This window comes from Sinohyriopsis cumingii, unplaced genomic scaffold (assembly GCF_028554795.1).
Source record: "Sinohyriopsis cumingii isolate HCF-2022 unplaced genomic scaffold, ASM2855479v2 utg000622l, whole genome shotgun sequence".
NCBI lineage: Eukaryota > Metazoa > Mollusca > Bivalvia > Unionida > Unionidae > Sinohyriopsis > Sinohyriopsis cumingii.
In genome coordinates, this window is record NW_028315918.1 from 1681539 (window position 1) to 1699324 (window position 17786).

The 17786-nt window shown below is 34.8% G+C and overlaps 1 protein-coding gene across 1 annotated transcript in view; it reads left to right on the forward strand.

Moving 5' to 3' along the window:
- The window catches only part of LOC149773656 (uncharacterized), a 208564-nt gene that overhangs the window by 37521 nt on the left and 153257 nt on the right, over window positions 1–17786 (forward strand). Inside the window, exons 13-16 of the mRNA XM_089946245.1 lie at window positions 386–625; window positions 10486–10731; window positions 13763–13921; window positions 16234–16441. Of these exons, the coding sequence (XP_089802371.1) occupies window positions 386–625; window positions 10486–10731; window positions 13763–13921; window positions 16234–16441 (853 nt within the window). The remainder of the gene's footprint in view (window positions 1–385; window positions 626–10485; window positions 10732–13762; window positions 13922–16233; window positions 16442–17786) is intronic.

Genomic DNA, 17786 nt, shown 5'->3' on the forward strand with positions numbered 1-17786 from the left:
GCCAACATTAATTTTATTCTAGGCTTCATATGTAAATGTTTGAAAATCAGAGTCATTAGATATTCTTTAAATTTTTTGCAGATACACAGTATCCAAATAATTAAGTCTCCCTTTCCAAAATTCAAGCAAGCTATAAGGTTGAATAAAGAAATGAGCTACAGATGGTTTATGATTTGAACATTGGAATACAATAAGAAAATTAATAATCTTTCTTACTGACATTGAGAACTTTTAAAAAATACAGAATATAATTTTAGCTCCTAACATCATCCTTTATGTGAATATATTGCTTAATACATGCATTTCATTATTCCAACCTATTGGATTTAGAGGAAAATTCATTGATTCTTTGCATTAATTTTCAGAATCATATTTTTTCAAACAGGGTTGACACAGTTTGGATTTGACAGGTATGGATTTGACATCAATGGCTATGATTTGGGGTATTGCAACTACTTTTTTAATGGACCATTTGCCACCATACAGTCACAGCAGCTCTGGCAGATACTACAGGTACAGAGTAAAAGCTTCTTGATGTCAATTCCAAGAATTTGTCCAGGGATAGAAGCAATACCTATAAATTGGCTTCAGCAGTACTGGATTAAAGATATCAAAGATGTCACAGGTAATGGCATATCTTTCTCTTAATTGACAAAAATAATCACTCTTTTCTAAAGAGGTAACATCAGTGTTGGGAATCAAATGAAATTTCAAGATTCATCAGGTGTTTCTGCTAAGTGTTTGATGAATGATTATTTATTTATTGATTTGCCCACATGATGTGTTGCTCTTTTACTACAAAGACACTCTACTGAATTTTAGACCAACAATTAATCAACACTAGATAACATGGTCTTGTGGTAGATGCTGCTTATTCTGGACAGATGGTCGTGGGTTTGAGTCCCACTCTGGCTATAATGTTGTTGTGCCCAGGAACAAGATCTTAAATCTTGTCCTGCACTGGACCTAGCTAAAGGTGGGTACCATTATTTATGGTGGAAATAATAATAGCAAAACTTAGGTTACTTGTGTATCTTGTCCCACTTCAGGATCTCAACTAATCTGTCTCTCTCCGTCTGTCTATGCATCCATCCTATGAAATGCAGTGCTTATGTATGGGAGTCATGCACTGTAAGTCATTTGACACTATGGAAACTTGCTTAATTTACACCATCAAACTGGATCATTTGACACCATGAAAACTGGGTAAAGTCCAGTCATATGAGCTATTTGTTTCAGCCATATCAAATTTTGAAAATTGACTGTCTTTAAAAAAATATACCACATACTCTTTGTATTTAAACTATTCTAGAGATGAGCATGAATATTGGTGGCATTGAGATATGTTTTCTTTGAAGTATGGTTAATCATGTTAATGTTCCAGAGAAATATGACAGTGCCTTAATTAACAGCACTACCTAAGTATAATTCTTTGTTCAACAACCAATATTGATATACTCAGGGCCATTATATAAATATATTTCCCCTTGTACTTAAATTCCTTTCCTTTCTCTGAAGAGTTATTGCATGCAATATCCCACTTTTAGTATACACTCCAAGAAGTTCTGTCAGTTATAGATAGGCTTATACTAAAAGATGACATGTATGTACAGTGGAGCCTCGTTAATCCAGACACATTCATTCCCAGCGAATATGTCCGGATTAACAAGTTTTTCGGATAATTGAATCATGCACATTTTTTATTTACGATATCTTCACACCGTATATATGTACATGTATATGCTAGCTTTAAATGTAATGTACTGTATATTCAATAATGGTTGAAATAAATTAATGAATACATCTATTAATTTGTGTTTATTTCACATTATTATAACACATGCTTGTACGTACATATACAGTAAATAGAAGTTTAGACAATTAACACATCAAACACATCACACTATGTTCATGTACATGTATGTACTGTACATACATTTATTATGTCAGTTTCCTGAAGAAGTCTGTAACCTTTGTTTGCCTGGATTCTTTGAAGCCCTATACTGTCCACAACTTAAAAATGTCAACTGTATTTGCACAACAAACAATAAACTGATTGTTACATACAATTGGTAAACAACAAAGAGGCTTAATGACACTTTTAATTTATTTACCATATGTTATGTCAAAAAGCGTGGACGATTTGATCCCAGTGTGTTTATTTAATTATTAACACCCCCGTCGGCGACTAGCTAAAACAGACATTGTTTATACAATCACTGGTTACAATATGGTCACACTACTTAGTTATTGATAGTGGCCATAGATTCTCAAGGGCTTCACTACTGTGTTTTATGTATTATTCTTCTGATTGTATTTTCACATACAATTTTTCGAATTTTCTTATTTTTGTACAGATTATTTCTGGATTATCGAGACAAGTTTTAATGTAATTTTACACTTTGGTCCCCGATTTTGATTTCCGGATCTGGAACGCGGATTTCTTGATTAACAGAGCAAATTAACGTTTAGGAATTCCGTTCCCATTGAATTATGTCCAGATAGCGAGGTTTCCGGATAAAGGGAGTCCGGATTAATGAGGCTCCACTGTATATATATATTATTATTATTAAAACATAGAATGTACTATGAATACCTTTGTTACAAGCAGCTGTCTTTCTAAATGAGGTGACCATTAATAAGGGTTTTGCTTTATTTTTTTTCTTAAAAACAGCACATGTTTTCTGTTGGATAAAGGCTGATAAATTAATTGAAATGTAATTGCATTCAGCACTGGGAACATTTGACTCATTAAATTCCTTCAGATGCGTTTCTTTTGTCTAATTATAGATCAATGAAATCTGGCTAAAGTGAACCCTGATTGCACCAGAAAGGATGTTCAGAATTTGTCATTTTATTAGTTGAAGATATCCTCTTTGAAGAGACCAACTGTTTCAGGAGACCATACAGTTTGATTCTGCATTTAATACTTTAGATGCTTAGTAAACCTGTACTAAAAGGACACCTGTCATGGAGACCACATTTTTGTCTTGCTTGCAAAACATAGTTATAACTATTCTGATGGAAATGTTGTTTGTGTTGTTGACTGTGGTGATAGCAGTATAGCTGTCAGCATGTGTTTTACTTAGTTCCTGTGACACTGTTGTGTGTACATTCAAGAAACTTACTGGTTTTATTAATTGTATAGGGTACTGATTATCACATGCAAAAACTTGGTTACAGTGATCTGAGTTTTATGTTCCAGTGATTTTGCTATGTGGAATATACCTCAGCAGAGCAGTTGAGATATGATATTCTGCAGAAGTTTTTGCTGGTTCTTATATGTAGTCTCTTGAGACAGGTTACACAATCACTGTAATTATAGCAACTTAAGCCTCATGAGACAGGTTGCACTGTAATGATAACAACTTGAGTCTCTTGAGACAGGTTACACTGTAATGATAGCAACTTCAATCTCTTGAGACAGGTTACACTGTAATGATAGCAACTTGGGTCTCTTGAGACAGGTTACACTGTGATGATAGCAACTTGAGTCTCGTGAGACAGGTTACACTGTGATGATAGCAACTTGAGTCTCATGAGACAGGTTACACTGTGATGATAGCAACTTGAGTCTCGTGAGACAGGTTACACTGTGATGATAGCAACTTGAGTCTCATGAGACAGGTTACACTGTGATGATAGCAACTTGAGCCTCTTGAGAGAGGTTACACTGTGATGATAGCAACTTGAGTCACTTGAGACAGGTTACACTGTGATGATAGCAACTTGAGTCTCTTGAGACAGGTTACACTGTGATGATAGCAACTTGAGTCACTTGAGACAGGTTACACTGTGATGATAGCAACTTGAGTCTCTTGAGACAGGTTACACTGTGATGATAGCAACTTGAGTCTCATGAGACAGGTTACACTATCACTGTAATTATAGCAACTTAAGCCTCATGTGACAGGTTACACTGTTGCAGCTGTAATTACAGGAACTTGATTTTATGGTTTCTTTTTATATAGGTGTGCTGAATGTTTTAGACTTACAGAAAAGAAAGCTCAAGCTGATAATGTGGAATCGGAAATATTGTGGTGTATAAAGTTTTGAGTTTGGGCAGTGTTCCAATTCATGTAAACTTCTACATGAATCACAAAAACAACCCAACTTGCATCTAAAATAATTTAATAAAAAAACATTTATGCACAAAATTGTGTACTTTACATGAGAGTTTAATTCCATGAGTTTATAAATATGATGTACAGTTGCGAATTCCCATGTTGCTTATGGGTAATCTATATTAGTCTCCACCAATTGTTGCATCGCTTCAGATCACACTTTTCTACCATGACAGCAACTTATATAAATACAAAATGTTGCAGGCCACCTTACACAAATAGGCTTGGAAAGTTCATCTGCTATGCAAAGTAAGTCATCTGCTTGCCAACCAAGGAAATTGGAAAACACAGAGCAAAATGCAGTGATCAATCTAAAGCCATACTGCCAAGATTTCAAAATTTCCAGGATAATGATGTATATACTGTTTTTGTGTGAGCAACATGCACCTAATTATAAACTGTCAGCTTCCCAATCAGCTTTAGTTCAGGGTACCACTGCCCTGCTAAGACACCAAAAATTCAGCTTTAATTCAGGGTACCACTGCCCTGCTTAGATACAAAAATTCAGCTGTTATTCAGGGCACCATTGCCCTGCTAAGATACCAAAATTCAGCTTTTATTCAGGGTACCTTTGCCCTGTTAAGACACCAAATTTCAGCTTTAATTTGGGGTACTAGTGCCCTGTTATGACACCTGATCATGTTGATGCCACACAGAATAAATTGCAAAACCATACATTGATGTTTCCAAGTACAGAGTAGAGTCAAAGAACATAGGGAGGTGTTTTGAGATATTGCAAATTTAAGGAGGATTGCTTGTGAAATGTTGGAGTATTTAACTTCTTATAATTGATATTTTTACAAAGTGAAGGGTCCATGCATTACATAATCACTTGCAAATACACACGTTGGTGCAGAGCTAAGGGTCCATGCATTACATAATCTCTTACAAATGTACAAGTTTGCGTGAAGTGAAGGGTCTATGCATTACATAATCTCTTGCAAATGTACAAGTTGGTGTGAAGTGAAGGGTCCATGCATTACATAATCTCTTACAAATGTACAAGTTGGTGTGAAGTGAAGGGTCCATGCATTGCATAATCTCTTACAAATGTACAAGTTGGTGTGAAGTGAAAGGTCCATGCATTACATAATCTCTTACAAATGTACAAGTTGGTGTGAAGTGAAAGGTCCATGCATTACATAATCTCTTACAAATGTTTAAGTTTGTGTGAAGTGAAGTGTCCATGCATTACATAATCTCTTACAAATGTACAGGTTGGTGTGCATTTTCTTGCCTCACTCTTAGTTGTACCCCCTAAGTAAAGTCATTGCATAGAACCCTGTCACTAATCTACCCCAAAATAAGGGTCATTACATAGAACCCTGTCAGTAAACTACCCCAAAATAAGGGTCATTACATAGAACTCCATCACTAATCTGTTCCAAAATAAGGGTCATTACATAGAACCCTGTCACTAATCTACCCCAAAATAAGGGTCATTACATAGAACCCTGTTAGTAATCTACCCCAAAATAAGGGTCATTACATAGAACCCTGTCAGTAATCTACCCCAAAATAAGGGTCATTACATAGAATCCCATCACTAATCTACCCCAAAATAAGGGTCATTACATAAAACCCCATCACTAATCTACCCCAAAATAAGGGTCATTACATAGAATCCCATCACTAATCTACCCCAAAAGAAGGGTCATTACATAAAACCCCATCACTAATCTACCCCAAAATAAGGGTCATTACATAGAATCCCATCACTAATCTACCCCAAAAGAAGGGTCATTACATAGAACCCCATCACTAATCTACCCCAAAATAAGGGCCATTACATAGAACCCCATCACTAATCTACCCCAAAATAAGGGTCATTACATGGAACCCTGTCACTAATCTACCCCAAAATAAGGGTCATTACATGGAACCCTGTCACTAATCTACCCCAAAATAAGGGTCATTACATAGAATCCCATCACTAATCTACCCCAAAATAAGGGTCATTACATAAAACCCCATCACTAATCTACCCCAAAATAAGGGTCATTACATAGAATCCCATCACTAATCTACCCCAAAAGAAGGGTCATTACATAGAACCCCATCACTAATCTACCCCAAAATAAGGGTCATTACATAGAACCCCGTCACTAATCTACCCCAAAATAAGGGTCATTACATGGAACCCTGTCACTAATCTACCCCAAAATAAGGGTCATTACATGGAACCCTGTCACTAATCTACCCCAAAATAAGGGTCATTACATGGAACCCTGTCACTAATCTACCCCAAAATAAGGGTCATTACATGGAACCCTGTCACTAATCTACCCCAAAATAAGGGTCATTACATAGAACCCATCACTAATCTACCCCAAAATAAGGGTCATTACATGGAACCCTGTCACTAATCTACCCCCAAATAAGGGTCATTACAAGGAAATGTATGCGTTGTTGAGTGAATATGAATTTAACAAAGAAAAATATATGCTAGTGAGTGTATATGACTTAAAGAAAAATGTATGCTTAGTGAATGAATATGACTTACACAAAGAAAATTATGTTAGTGAGTGTGTATGACTTAAACAAAGAAAAATATATGGTAGTGAGTGAATATGACTTAAAGAAAAATGTATGGTAGTGAGTGTATATGAATTAGACAAAGAAAAATGTATGTTATTGAGTGGATATGAATTAGACAAAGAAAAATGTATGTTAGTGAGTGGATATGAATTAGACAAAGAAAAATGTATGCTAGTGAGTGTATATGACTTAACAAAGAAAAATGTATGCTAGTGAGTGTATATGACTTAACAAAGAAAAATGTATGCTGGTGAGTGTATATGACTTACACAAAGAGTAGTATATGTTGGTGAGTGTATATGACTTACACAAAAAAAATCTATGCTAGTGAGTGAATATGACTTAAAGAAAAATCTGTGCTAGTGAGTGTATATGGCTTACACAAATAGTAGTATATGTTTGTGATTGTATATGACTTACACAAAGAGTATTGTATGTTTGTGAGTGAATATGGTAGTTATTGAGATCACACCAGTTGTCTGAAACAGACAGTTTGCAGTGAATATGGTAGTTATTGAGATCACACCAGTTGTCTGAAACGGGAAAGCTTGCAGTGAATATGGTAGTTATTGAGATCACACCAGTTGTCTGAAACAGAAAGCTTGCAGTGAATATGGTAGTTATTGAGATCACACCAGTTGTCTGAAACAGATAGCTTGCAGTGAATATAGTAGTTATTGAGATCACACAAGTTGTATGAAACAGAAAGCTTGCACTGAATATAGTAGTTATTGAGATCACACCAGTTATCTGAAGCAAGCAGAATGCTTGCGAGTCCAATTTATGTCAAGTTGTAAATCACTGAATATTTTTGAAGGTCTGGTACACTCTTCATTTACTTTATTATTTTTTTGTCCATGACTATTATTACATTTGTAAAAATTGTACAGTAATTCTCCTTTTTATTATTTAATGAAAGACAGAAGTTTCAAATGTGTCATAGTACCTCTCATCTCTCCTAAAGTTCAAGGGAAATAAGTTATGTCATATTGATTACATGATAATACTCCTAGTGAAATAAGTGATGTCATATTGATTGCATCATCATAATACTCCTAGTGAGATAAGTGATGTCATATTGATTGCATCATCATAATACTCCTAGTGAGATAAGTGATGTCATATTGATTACATGATAATATTCCTAGGGAAATAAGTGATGTCATATTGATTACATGATAATACTCCTAGGGAAATAAGTGACGTCATATTGATTGCATCATAATACTCCTAGGGAAATAAGTGATGTCATATTGATTACATGATAATACTCCTAGGGAGATAAGTGATGTCACATTGATTACATGATAACACTCCTAGGGAGATAAGTGATGTCATATTGATTACATGATAATACTCCTAAGGAAATAAGTGATGTCATATTGATTGCATCATCATAATACTCCTAGTGAGATAAGTGCTGTCATATTGATTGCATCATCATAATACTCCTAGTGAAATAAGTGATGTCATATTGATTGCATGATAATACTCCTAGGGAGATAAGTGATGTCATATTGATTACATGATAATACTCCTAGGGAAATAAGTTATGTCATATTGATTACATGATAATACTCCTAGGGAAATAAGTGATGTCATATTGATTGCATCATAATACTCCTAGGGAAATAAGTGATGTCATATTGATTACATGATAATACTCCTTGGGAAATAAGTGATGTCATATTGATTACATCATAATACTCCTAGAGAAATAAGTGATGTCATATTGATTACATCATAATACTTGTAGGGAAAAAAGTGATGTCATATTGATTGCATCATCATCATAATACTCCTAGTGAGATAAGTGATGTCATATTGATTGCATCATCATAATACTCCAAGTGAGATAGGTGATATGTTGATTGCGTCATCATAATACTCCTAGGGAAATAAGTGATGTCATATTGATTACATCATAATACTCCTAGGAAAATAAGTGATGTCATATTGATTACATCATAATACTCCTAGGGAAAAAAGTGATGTCATATTGATTGCATCATCATAATACTCCTAGTGAGATAAGTGATGTCAAATTGGTTGCATCATCATAATACTCCTAGTGAGATAAGTGATGTCATTTTGATTGCATAATAATACTCTTAGGGAAATAAGTGATGTCATATTGATTACATGATAATACTCCTAGGGAAATAAGTGATGTCATATTGATTGCATCATAATACTCCTAGGGAAATAAGTGATGTCATATTGATTACATTATAATACTCTAGGGAAATAAGTGATGTCATATTGATTACATGATAATACTCCTAGGGAGATAAGTGATGTCATATTGATTACATGATAATACTCCTAGGGAGATAAGTGATGTCATTTTGATTACATGATAATACTCCTAGGGAAATAAGTGATGTCATATTGATTGCATCATAATACTCCTAGGGAAATAAGTGATGTCATATTGATTACATTATAATACTCCTAGGGAAAAAGGTGATGTCATATTGATTGCCTCATCATAATACTCCTAGTGAGATAAGTGATGTCATATTGATTACATGATAATACTCCTAGGGAGGTAAGTGATGTCATATTGATTGCATCATCATAATACTCCTAGTGAGATAAGTGATGTCATATTGATTGCATGATAATACTCCTAGGGAGATAAGTGATGTCATATTGATTACATGATAATACTCCTAGGGAGATAAGTGATGTCATATTGATTGCATCATCATAATACTCCTAGTGAGATAAGTGATGTCATATTGATTGCATGATAATACTCATAGGGAAAAAAGTGATGTCATATTGATTACATGATAATACTCCTAGTGAGATAAGTGATGTCATATTGATTACGTGATAATACTCCTCGGGAGATAAGTGATGTCATATTGATTGCATCATCATAATGCTCCTAGTGAGATAAGTGATGTCATATTGATTGCATGATAATACTCCTAGGGAGATAAGTGATGTCATATTGATTACATGATAATACTCCTAGGGAAATAAGTGATGTCATATTGATTGCATCATCATAATACTCCTAGAGAAATAAGTTATGTCATATTGATTACATGATAATACTCCTAGGGAAATAAGTGATGTCATATTGATTACATGATAATACTCCTAGGGAGATAAGTGATGTCATATTGATTACATGATAACACTCCTAGGGAGATAAGTGATGTCATATTGATTACATGATAATACTCCTAAGGAGATAAGTGATGTCATATTGATTGCATCATAATACTCCTAGGGAAATAAGTGATGTCATATTGATTGCATCATAATACAAATGTTTAAATTCATCCAATGAATCTTGAGAATTTTTTAAAACTAATGTGTAGTGCACAACGAAGTTCGGAGGTTGTTGGCAGTGCTATGCAGGAATTAATATTGTTACTGTGTATTCAGGAATCTATGATTTTGTATATATTTTGAAATACAGCATAAATTCAATTACTCTGTTTCTTGTAGTGTATCCCTTGTTATTAAGCCTTAGGTAGGAAACAAAATGAGTACATAATAAAAAGGTTACTGCATTTGTATGGGAAAATATCTACTCGTATTTTGGGACTAATACTTTACTCCCAAGATCATGAAGTATTACTTTGTAAAATAATCACTCATATTTTCCCATACAAATGCAGTTATCTGTAATTACTACAGTTTCATGAATTTAATGAGGAAAATACATCCGCAAAAATATTACTTGAGTGTCTTGCCCTTGAATAGTTTCCAAGACTTTGATGTTTGTAACTATGCTAAGTTGGTAATTCCCAACTTTCTCAGTAATTTTATGATTTACTGTTATCTTTGCTTATGTTTTTAGATATGGTCCCTGTGATTTTGCCCACTGGAAACGTCTCTGTAACATCAGCCAGATTTTGTTTTGATGTCAATTCCCTGCTGACATCCTGTGTGTGCAACACGGATGTGGCAGTGTGCTTGAATAACCCTTGCCTGAAGGAGAAATGCCCAGCATATCCTGAGGCCCATTGTCATGTTGACTTTTGTGGAGTCTGCACTGCAAAATGGTACTTCGGGGGCAAGTTGGTAGACTGTATGGAGAATAGAGGTTAGATTTCTTTTATATGATGTTTACCATTCTAGTGGATTTGTAAGCCCCACTACACCAGTGGTATAATGTTACTATTTTCTGTCCAAATGAATTTCCATCTGTCTGTCTGTATATTATCTTGGTTAAATTTCAGATTGCACTGTGGTGGAGCAATCAGATACATTGTTTCATAGACCTAGATGTGTCTAATATTTGTGTTGTCTATTCTACACAATTTTGGAGTTATGACCCGTGACAGTTATCTTTATATTTTCATATGGTTTTAATTTCCTTGTTCATAATTAGACAGCTTGGTATGAGAACATTGTTTCTCTGAAGTCCATGTGCCTTTCTTGGGTTTGATCTCATCCACCCCTACTTTGGACAGAGTTATGCCCCTTTTCAAGCATATCCTTATCTTTTTAGTGGAAACTAGGAATGTTGCTTGCAATCTGCATAGTTCAAAAACTATTTAGATATTTCAGTTGAATATGTTAAGAACTTTTTCCCTCAGGTCTTGATGCGTATATTATGTATTTTGACTCATCTGTACTATTTTGGACAGAATTAAAGGTGTTTGTCAACTAATTTAATATCATTACATTTTTCAAATTTGCTGATTTTTCTTCAGTTAAATATGCTGACTCTCATAAATGTCCAGGAATACCAATTTTTCAAGGTTCATCGAAAATGTTTGTCTTATCATAGATGTCCAGGAATACCAATTTTTCAAGGTTCATCGAAACTGTTTGTCTTATCATAGATGTCCAGGAATACCAATTTTTCAAGGTTCATCGAAAATGTTTGTCTTAATATATAAAGAAGACTTGGGTCTGGTTTCAATTGTTAATAAAAGTTTAAACTACACGTCAAATAGAAGTTAAGAAAAACTGATCAGTAATACAGATACTTGCTATGCAAAAAAATTGAACTGTCAAGGTATTCATGTTTTGTTTTAAACATATGCTTTGGGTGGCACCAAGTGTGCATTTTTGCTTAACTAACATTGACATTGTGGCACAGAATCTCAACACTGTTTGGCTTTTTTTGGCATACAATATCTTTAATTGGCAAAAATTAATTCCTAATATATTGTTAACTCATTCGGCCCCGATCCAGTCTGTAGGCGTGATCCGGTTTCTGCATTGATTGGCCGATCCCGCCTGTAGTCATGAATTGTTTACTGCATTCAATGGCTGATCCCATCTCCAGGCGTGATGAATGTATGTTAGATACAACATCTCTGATTGGTTAGAAATGGTTTATTCCAAGAACTAAACAACTATTAAACCAATCAGAAATGATTTTACTTTCATTTGTGGAAATCTGAATTGTTCACAAGCCAAGGGCTAAAGTTTGAGAGCGGTTTAAATACATGTGTTCTGTTCATGAAAAATCGTAAATGATGGCGGACGGAAGAGTGATTTTTGATGAGAGCAAAAATGTGGAGTTTTTGGGTTTGATCTTGAAAATATTGAGCAAGCTGAGGAAAGATATGTTCAGCAGTTGGATATTTTGTGAGATTTAGATTTGGACATAGAAGTTTCTGAGATTGAATCATCTGAAGATGATGATGCTGACAGCGATGATGATGGAGTTCTTGCGGATAAACATTGCACATAATTTTGTAAATACTGTATAAATAAGTTGTGAAAGACTTCAACAAATAGGGAAAAAATTACATCAATCTATCGACAAATTCATTTGAAATAAATGGTGAATATTTCATGGATTTTGTTTGGATATAAGAAGAGAAATTAAGGTAAGAGTGAATGCATGTGCATGATGTTTTCAAACAGGTAAAAACTATGGGGCACAAGCAGCTAGACACAGCTTTGTGCTTCTGAGGCATAGCAGCAGAGACACTGAAAACAGTGCTGGGGCCGAATGAGTTAATATTGTTTAATTGATTGATCATATTGGTGAGAAGCTGGATTTTTTAAAATACAATTCCCAAGCAGAAAACAGTTTTAGAAATAAAAATCAATATAACTTGGTTTAGTTGGTTGGTGTTCTGTGCTTTGGAACCCTCCGTCATATTTTGATGATCATGATGAACCACAGTATAAGGATGAGATTATTGATTGGCTGTAAAAGTATCTACCAAGTTTGGCTTCATGGAAGACTAATTTGCAATAAGTGAATAAATAACAGTTGGAAATTTATTAGGCTCTTCTTTGACCAAGTAGATCTCAGGTTGTGTTTCTAAGAATGGGATATAATTACCTTGTGATATTCATTCGAGTTTATTCAAAAATGGTGGATTTCATTTTTTTTCCGCACAGGTTCTTTTATTTCTTGTAACGTAAATAGTATCTGTACCTGTCTTTATTATGTTAATAAACAGATAGTCCAATTCTACCTGCTATTGCTATGCTAACCAATAAAAGGCCAGAATTTGCTAGGTTTTTAGCTTACTAATTAATACCTTGCTAATCAATGTATGGTCACTTTTACCTGTCATTGATATGCTAACCAATAGATGGCCCGCTTTTACCTGCCATTGCTATGCTAATCAATAGATGGCCAGAATTTACCAGTCTTTACATTGCTAATCAATGTATGGTCACTTTTACCTGCCATTGCTATGCTAATCAATAGATGGCCAGAATTGACCAGTCTTTATATTGCTAATCAATGTATGGTCACTTTTACCTATCATTGCTATGCTAATCAATAGATGGCCAGAATTTACCAGTCTTTACATTACTAATCAATGTATGGTCACTTTTACCTGCCATTGCTATGCTAATCAATAGATGGCCAGAACTTACCAGTCTTTACATTGCTAATCAATGTATGGTCACTTTTACCTGCCATTGCTATGCTAACCAATGGATAGCCAGCTTTGAACCAGTCTTTACAATGCTAACCAATAGATGGCCCACTTTTTGAAAGGTCATGGGCCACTTGACCCACTTAGATGCAAACAAAGATGTAATATTGTCTCAAACAGAGTTTTATCTCCAACAAGAGAAAAGCAATAATTGTTTTCCTCTATTAATCTCTTAACGTTCATAACTGTATTCATGATTTTACTCTCTTGTAGATTTCTGTAAGCCGAACCCATGTCAGAATGGTGGTGTGTGTGTTCCCTCAATATGGCCAAATGAACCTGAGAAGGTCACTTGTATCTGCCTCCCTAACCTGGATGGACATCTCTGCCAGTACACTGCTGAGGAGGTCTGCAGTCTGCCACTTGGCACTGGTAAATGATTCTGTTTTTAGATTCGATAAAGATTATTTTTTGTATAAATTTGAAAAGAAAGTGATCCTTAAAGGTCACAAGAATTTTGCAATGGATATCAAGATTTACTTGTTGTACCATATATATTCACTTATAAGTTGAGTCTGACAACAAACTGCACAGACCCAGACTTGCTGTCAAATAATGCACTGGCAGATCTGGGTCCATACAGTTTGGTAGGAGTAATCAGTAGAATCAACAGTATAGACCCTGATCCACTATTGCATCATGTAATGTGAGATCAGAGTCTATGTTATTTGCAGTTGGATATGACTTTAAAGCAGTCATATGCAGTAATTTACATATTATTATCAGTAATCCAGTGCAAACCATTCACTTTAAAATCATAAGAGTGACATGACTGTTGAACAAGTGGTGAATAATATAATATTGATGCTTCACCAAAGTTTGTAGCTTTCCATTGGCTCAAAGTTAGTTTATAAGGAACTTGCATCTGATTGGCTATTCCTCATATCACTAAAGAAAGTGTCTTTCTGACTATTTCACGTGCACTCATGAAAATTGACATGTTATTACATTTTAGTGGAGTATTGCCACCATACCAAAAACATTTTGACATAATTTGCATATTAGGGCAACTTTTTTAATCTCAGCTGTTGGTCAAACCTATACTATGATGGACCCTATTACACATATTCTTGTGAAAGTTGGTATGTGAACGGATCTTAAGGATGACTCAAACTTCCATAACCTTTGCATTTTCAACTTTGTTACACTCATTAGAATCGTCAACTATATCACCTGCAATCTAAAATATGATTGGTTCATTCAGAATTGGGGTCCCCGAGTGGCCGAGTGGTCTAAAGTGTTCTCTGTTATGGATCACTGCCATCTCACCTCTGTCTGTGTGGGTTCGAGTCTAGGATTCAGCCAATGTGGGTATGTGAGAAAGCTTGCCAGTAGTTTCTCATGAGTCAGTGGTTCTTGCTGGTGTTTTCCTGGGTTCTTCCTCCACCATTTTTACTAGCCACCATACATAGCCTATCGTGTGCTGAAAAATGGCGTTAAACCCCACAACAACAACAACAACAACAACAATCATTCAGAATTGAGGCTGCCATACCTGTCTTTACCTGGCATAATGGATTGCACAAACAGTTGCAATTTTCAATGTATCTCATCCTTGTAATATTCAACTTCTAATCATGTCGAAAAGGAAAGCAAAAGACTCAGAATTTTCTCAAGGAAAGAAAAGAAAACAGAACTGGAAGGACAATTATGCATCTTGTTTAGATTTATGAAATAATCCAGTAATTTAAAAGGAGAAAACTTTGCATATTGCAAATTGTGTAATGTGATTTCACTAGTGAGCATGGAGGCGCCCATGGCATACATCAGCTTTCTACTTCATCATCAACAACTTAGCCTGAACTTACAATGTATATAAATACCAGTGAGACCTTTGATGTAATTCAATTGAAGTTCATTTTACTAAATTTCTTTTAGAAATTTACCTTCATCTTTCAGTTATTAGTATTGTTCATGATATATTTTGCACATGTTTTCCAGACAATAAAATTGCATAAGATTACTTGTATGCTAGAACCAAAACAGTTCAGAAAGAAAATCACACAGAATTTAGATCATCAGTGAAAGTTGGTACATTGGAATCTATAATAATTGGAAAAAAATCAAGGTGTGGAAAAGTTCCTATAAACAGTCTGTGTCTTAGTGTGTTTCACTCTTGCACCTTCTAATGGGCACCCAAATGGAACAGGGTTCCCCATTCAGAAGATGCAAGAGTGCAACTTTGACATTAAATAATGAAGTAACCAATTTACTGATGGGTGTGAATGTTGTAAATAGATACATGTGCATTAAAGTTTAAAAATCAATATTTTTGTCAAAAATAGTCAGTGTGTCTTTTTTGTACTCTGGGGTTGGCAGCGATGGGAGAGAGAACAAATCCCATATCTAGATAATTCCTGGTAGCATCACTGCTTTTGTGTGAGGCCTTAACTCCATTTCTTTGGCATCAGTTTTCTACCTGTGCTCCTGTTATGATGGAAAATTTGTGTTGACAGGTAAGTGCCTTGTTGGGTGATGGAATTAGTGTTTACAGGTAAGTGCCTTGGTGGGTGATGGAATTTGTGTTTCCCAGTAAGTGCCTGTTGGGTGATGGAATTTGTGTTTACAGGTAAGTGCTTTGCTGGGTGATGGAATTTGTATTTACAGGTAAACACCTTATTGGCTGAATTGGTATATGAAACTGTAGACTTTAATTACTGTTGCTCATATCTGTTTTATTTCAGGGAACTGTGATCAGCGGGTTGAAAGATGGTACTTTGATTATAAGACCCAAATATGTCAGAAATTTGTGTACACGGGTTGTGGTGGAAATGCAAACAACTTTCTGACCCAAGAGGCTTGCCAGAATCAGTGTCAGATTGGAGCATGCTGTGTTAGATCCCCTGTGCACAAAAACCGAATCATTGGATATGACTCAAAAGGCTATGATAGGTATGTCCCATCAAATTAAATTATTTATGCTTTGAGAATCGTGACTATGGTAAATGCATTCCAAATGAAATAAAATTAAAGGAAAATATCAGTGGAAGAGATAAACAAGCAGTCAGAATGCATTTCTGAGACCATAAATGAATGTACAATGTTTACAAATGCAAGAAGAATACAGATTTAATAAAATCACCTTTTTCAGGGCATTTAAATAAAATGGCTCTTCTCTCACTTTAAATTCTATCATTATCGATCCCATGAAAATAAACTTTATCATCATTGATCTCATGAAAAGACCGCTCCGGTGGCCTAGTGGTTAGAACGTCTGCATTGGATGCAGGAGGTTGTGGGTTCAATTCTTGGTAGAGTCATACCAAAGACTTACAAAAATGGTACTAACAGCTGCCTCATTTGGTGCTCAGCATTAAGAGTTTAGTGTTAAGACTGGTCGGCCTGGTGTCAGGAAAATGTGACTGGGTGGTACATCATGCTAGATGTCTGTGGCATGATACCCCAGTGCTAGACATCACTATAAACTGCCACACTGCAAACATCGTAGCGATATGACTGAAAAATTCTTAAAGCTACGTTAAAAATCCAAATCACACACACACACACACCTCATGAAAATAGTTGCTGAAAATTTGCTGAACAGACTTATGTTTTTATGTTATGTAACTATTTTCTTTGCTGATCATCTTTAAGTGATAATTGCTGAATTTTGTGCACATCTTGGGAATGTGGATTTTCAAAACAATATAAAATGCTTATAAGGTAGTTCATGGTGAAATGAATTCATCATCATATCTTTGTTTCTTTGTTTTAACTATAATCATTTTTTCACTGGTAGCATGAAAGACTTGGGCTATAAGCAAATATTGTTTGGAAAAAAGGAATTGTGCATGGCACAGGTAATTGCATGTTCATCTTTTTATAAAAAAAACTATTCAAACTCATTAGTGTTCAACATTTTTTTATCCTAATTAAATCTTTCTGCAGTTTGAATAATTTGCATGCACATTTTGGAACAGGTTTTTAATACTTTTATCTGTTTAAAATTCTTAGTAGAACTTATTTACTGATGCAAGTTAATTTTTATCAAATAATAACTCAGTAAATCTAGGTGATAGAGATGGACAGAAAAAATTTCATCTGGTGGTGTCAGACATTGCTTCTTAGATGTATAATCCATATTTGAGGAATAAAACAGTGGTTGGAATAACATCCAACAAAATGGTACTGTACGCTGTAGGTTATCTTTTATTAATGGTCAGTTATGTATTGAATTAATCAATTATTTATTTTTAACCAAAAGTTATGACTAGATTAATTAGTAGGACAGGGTTAC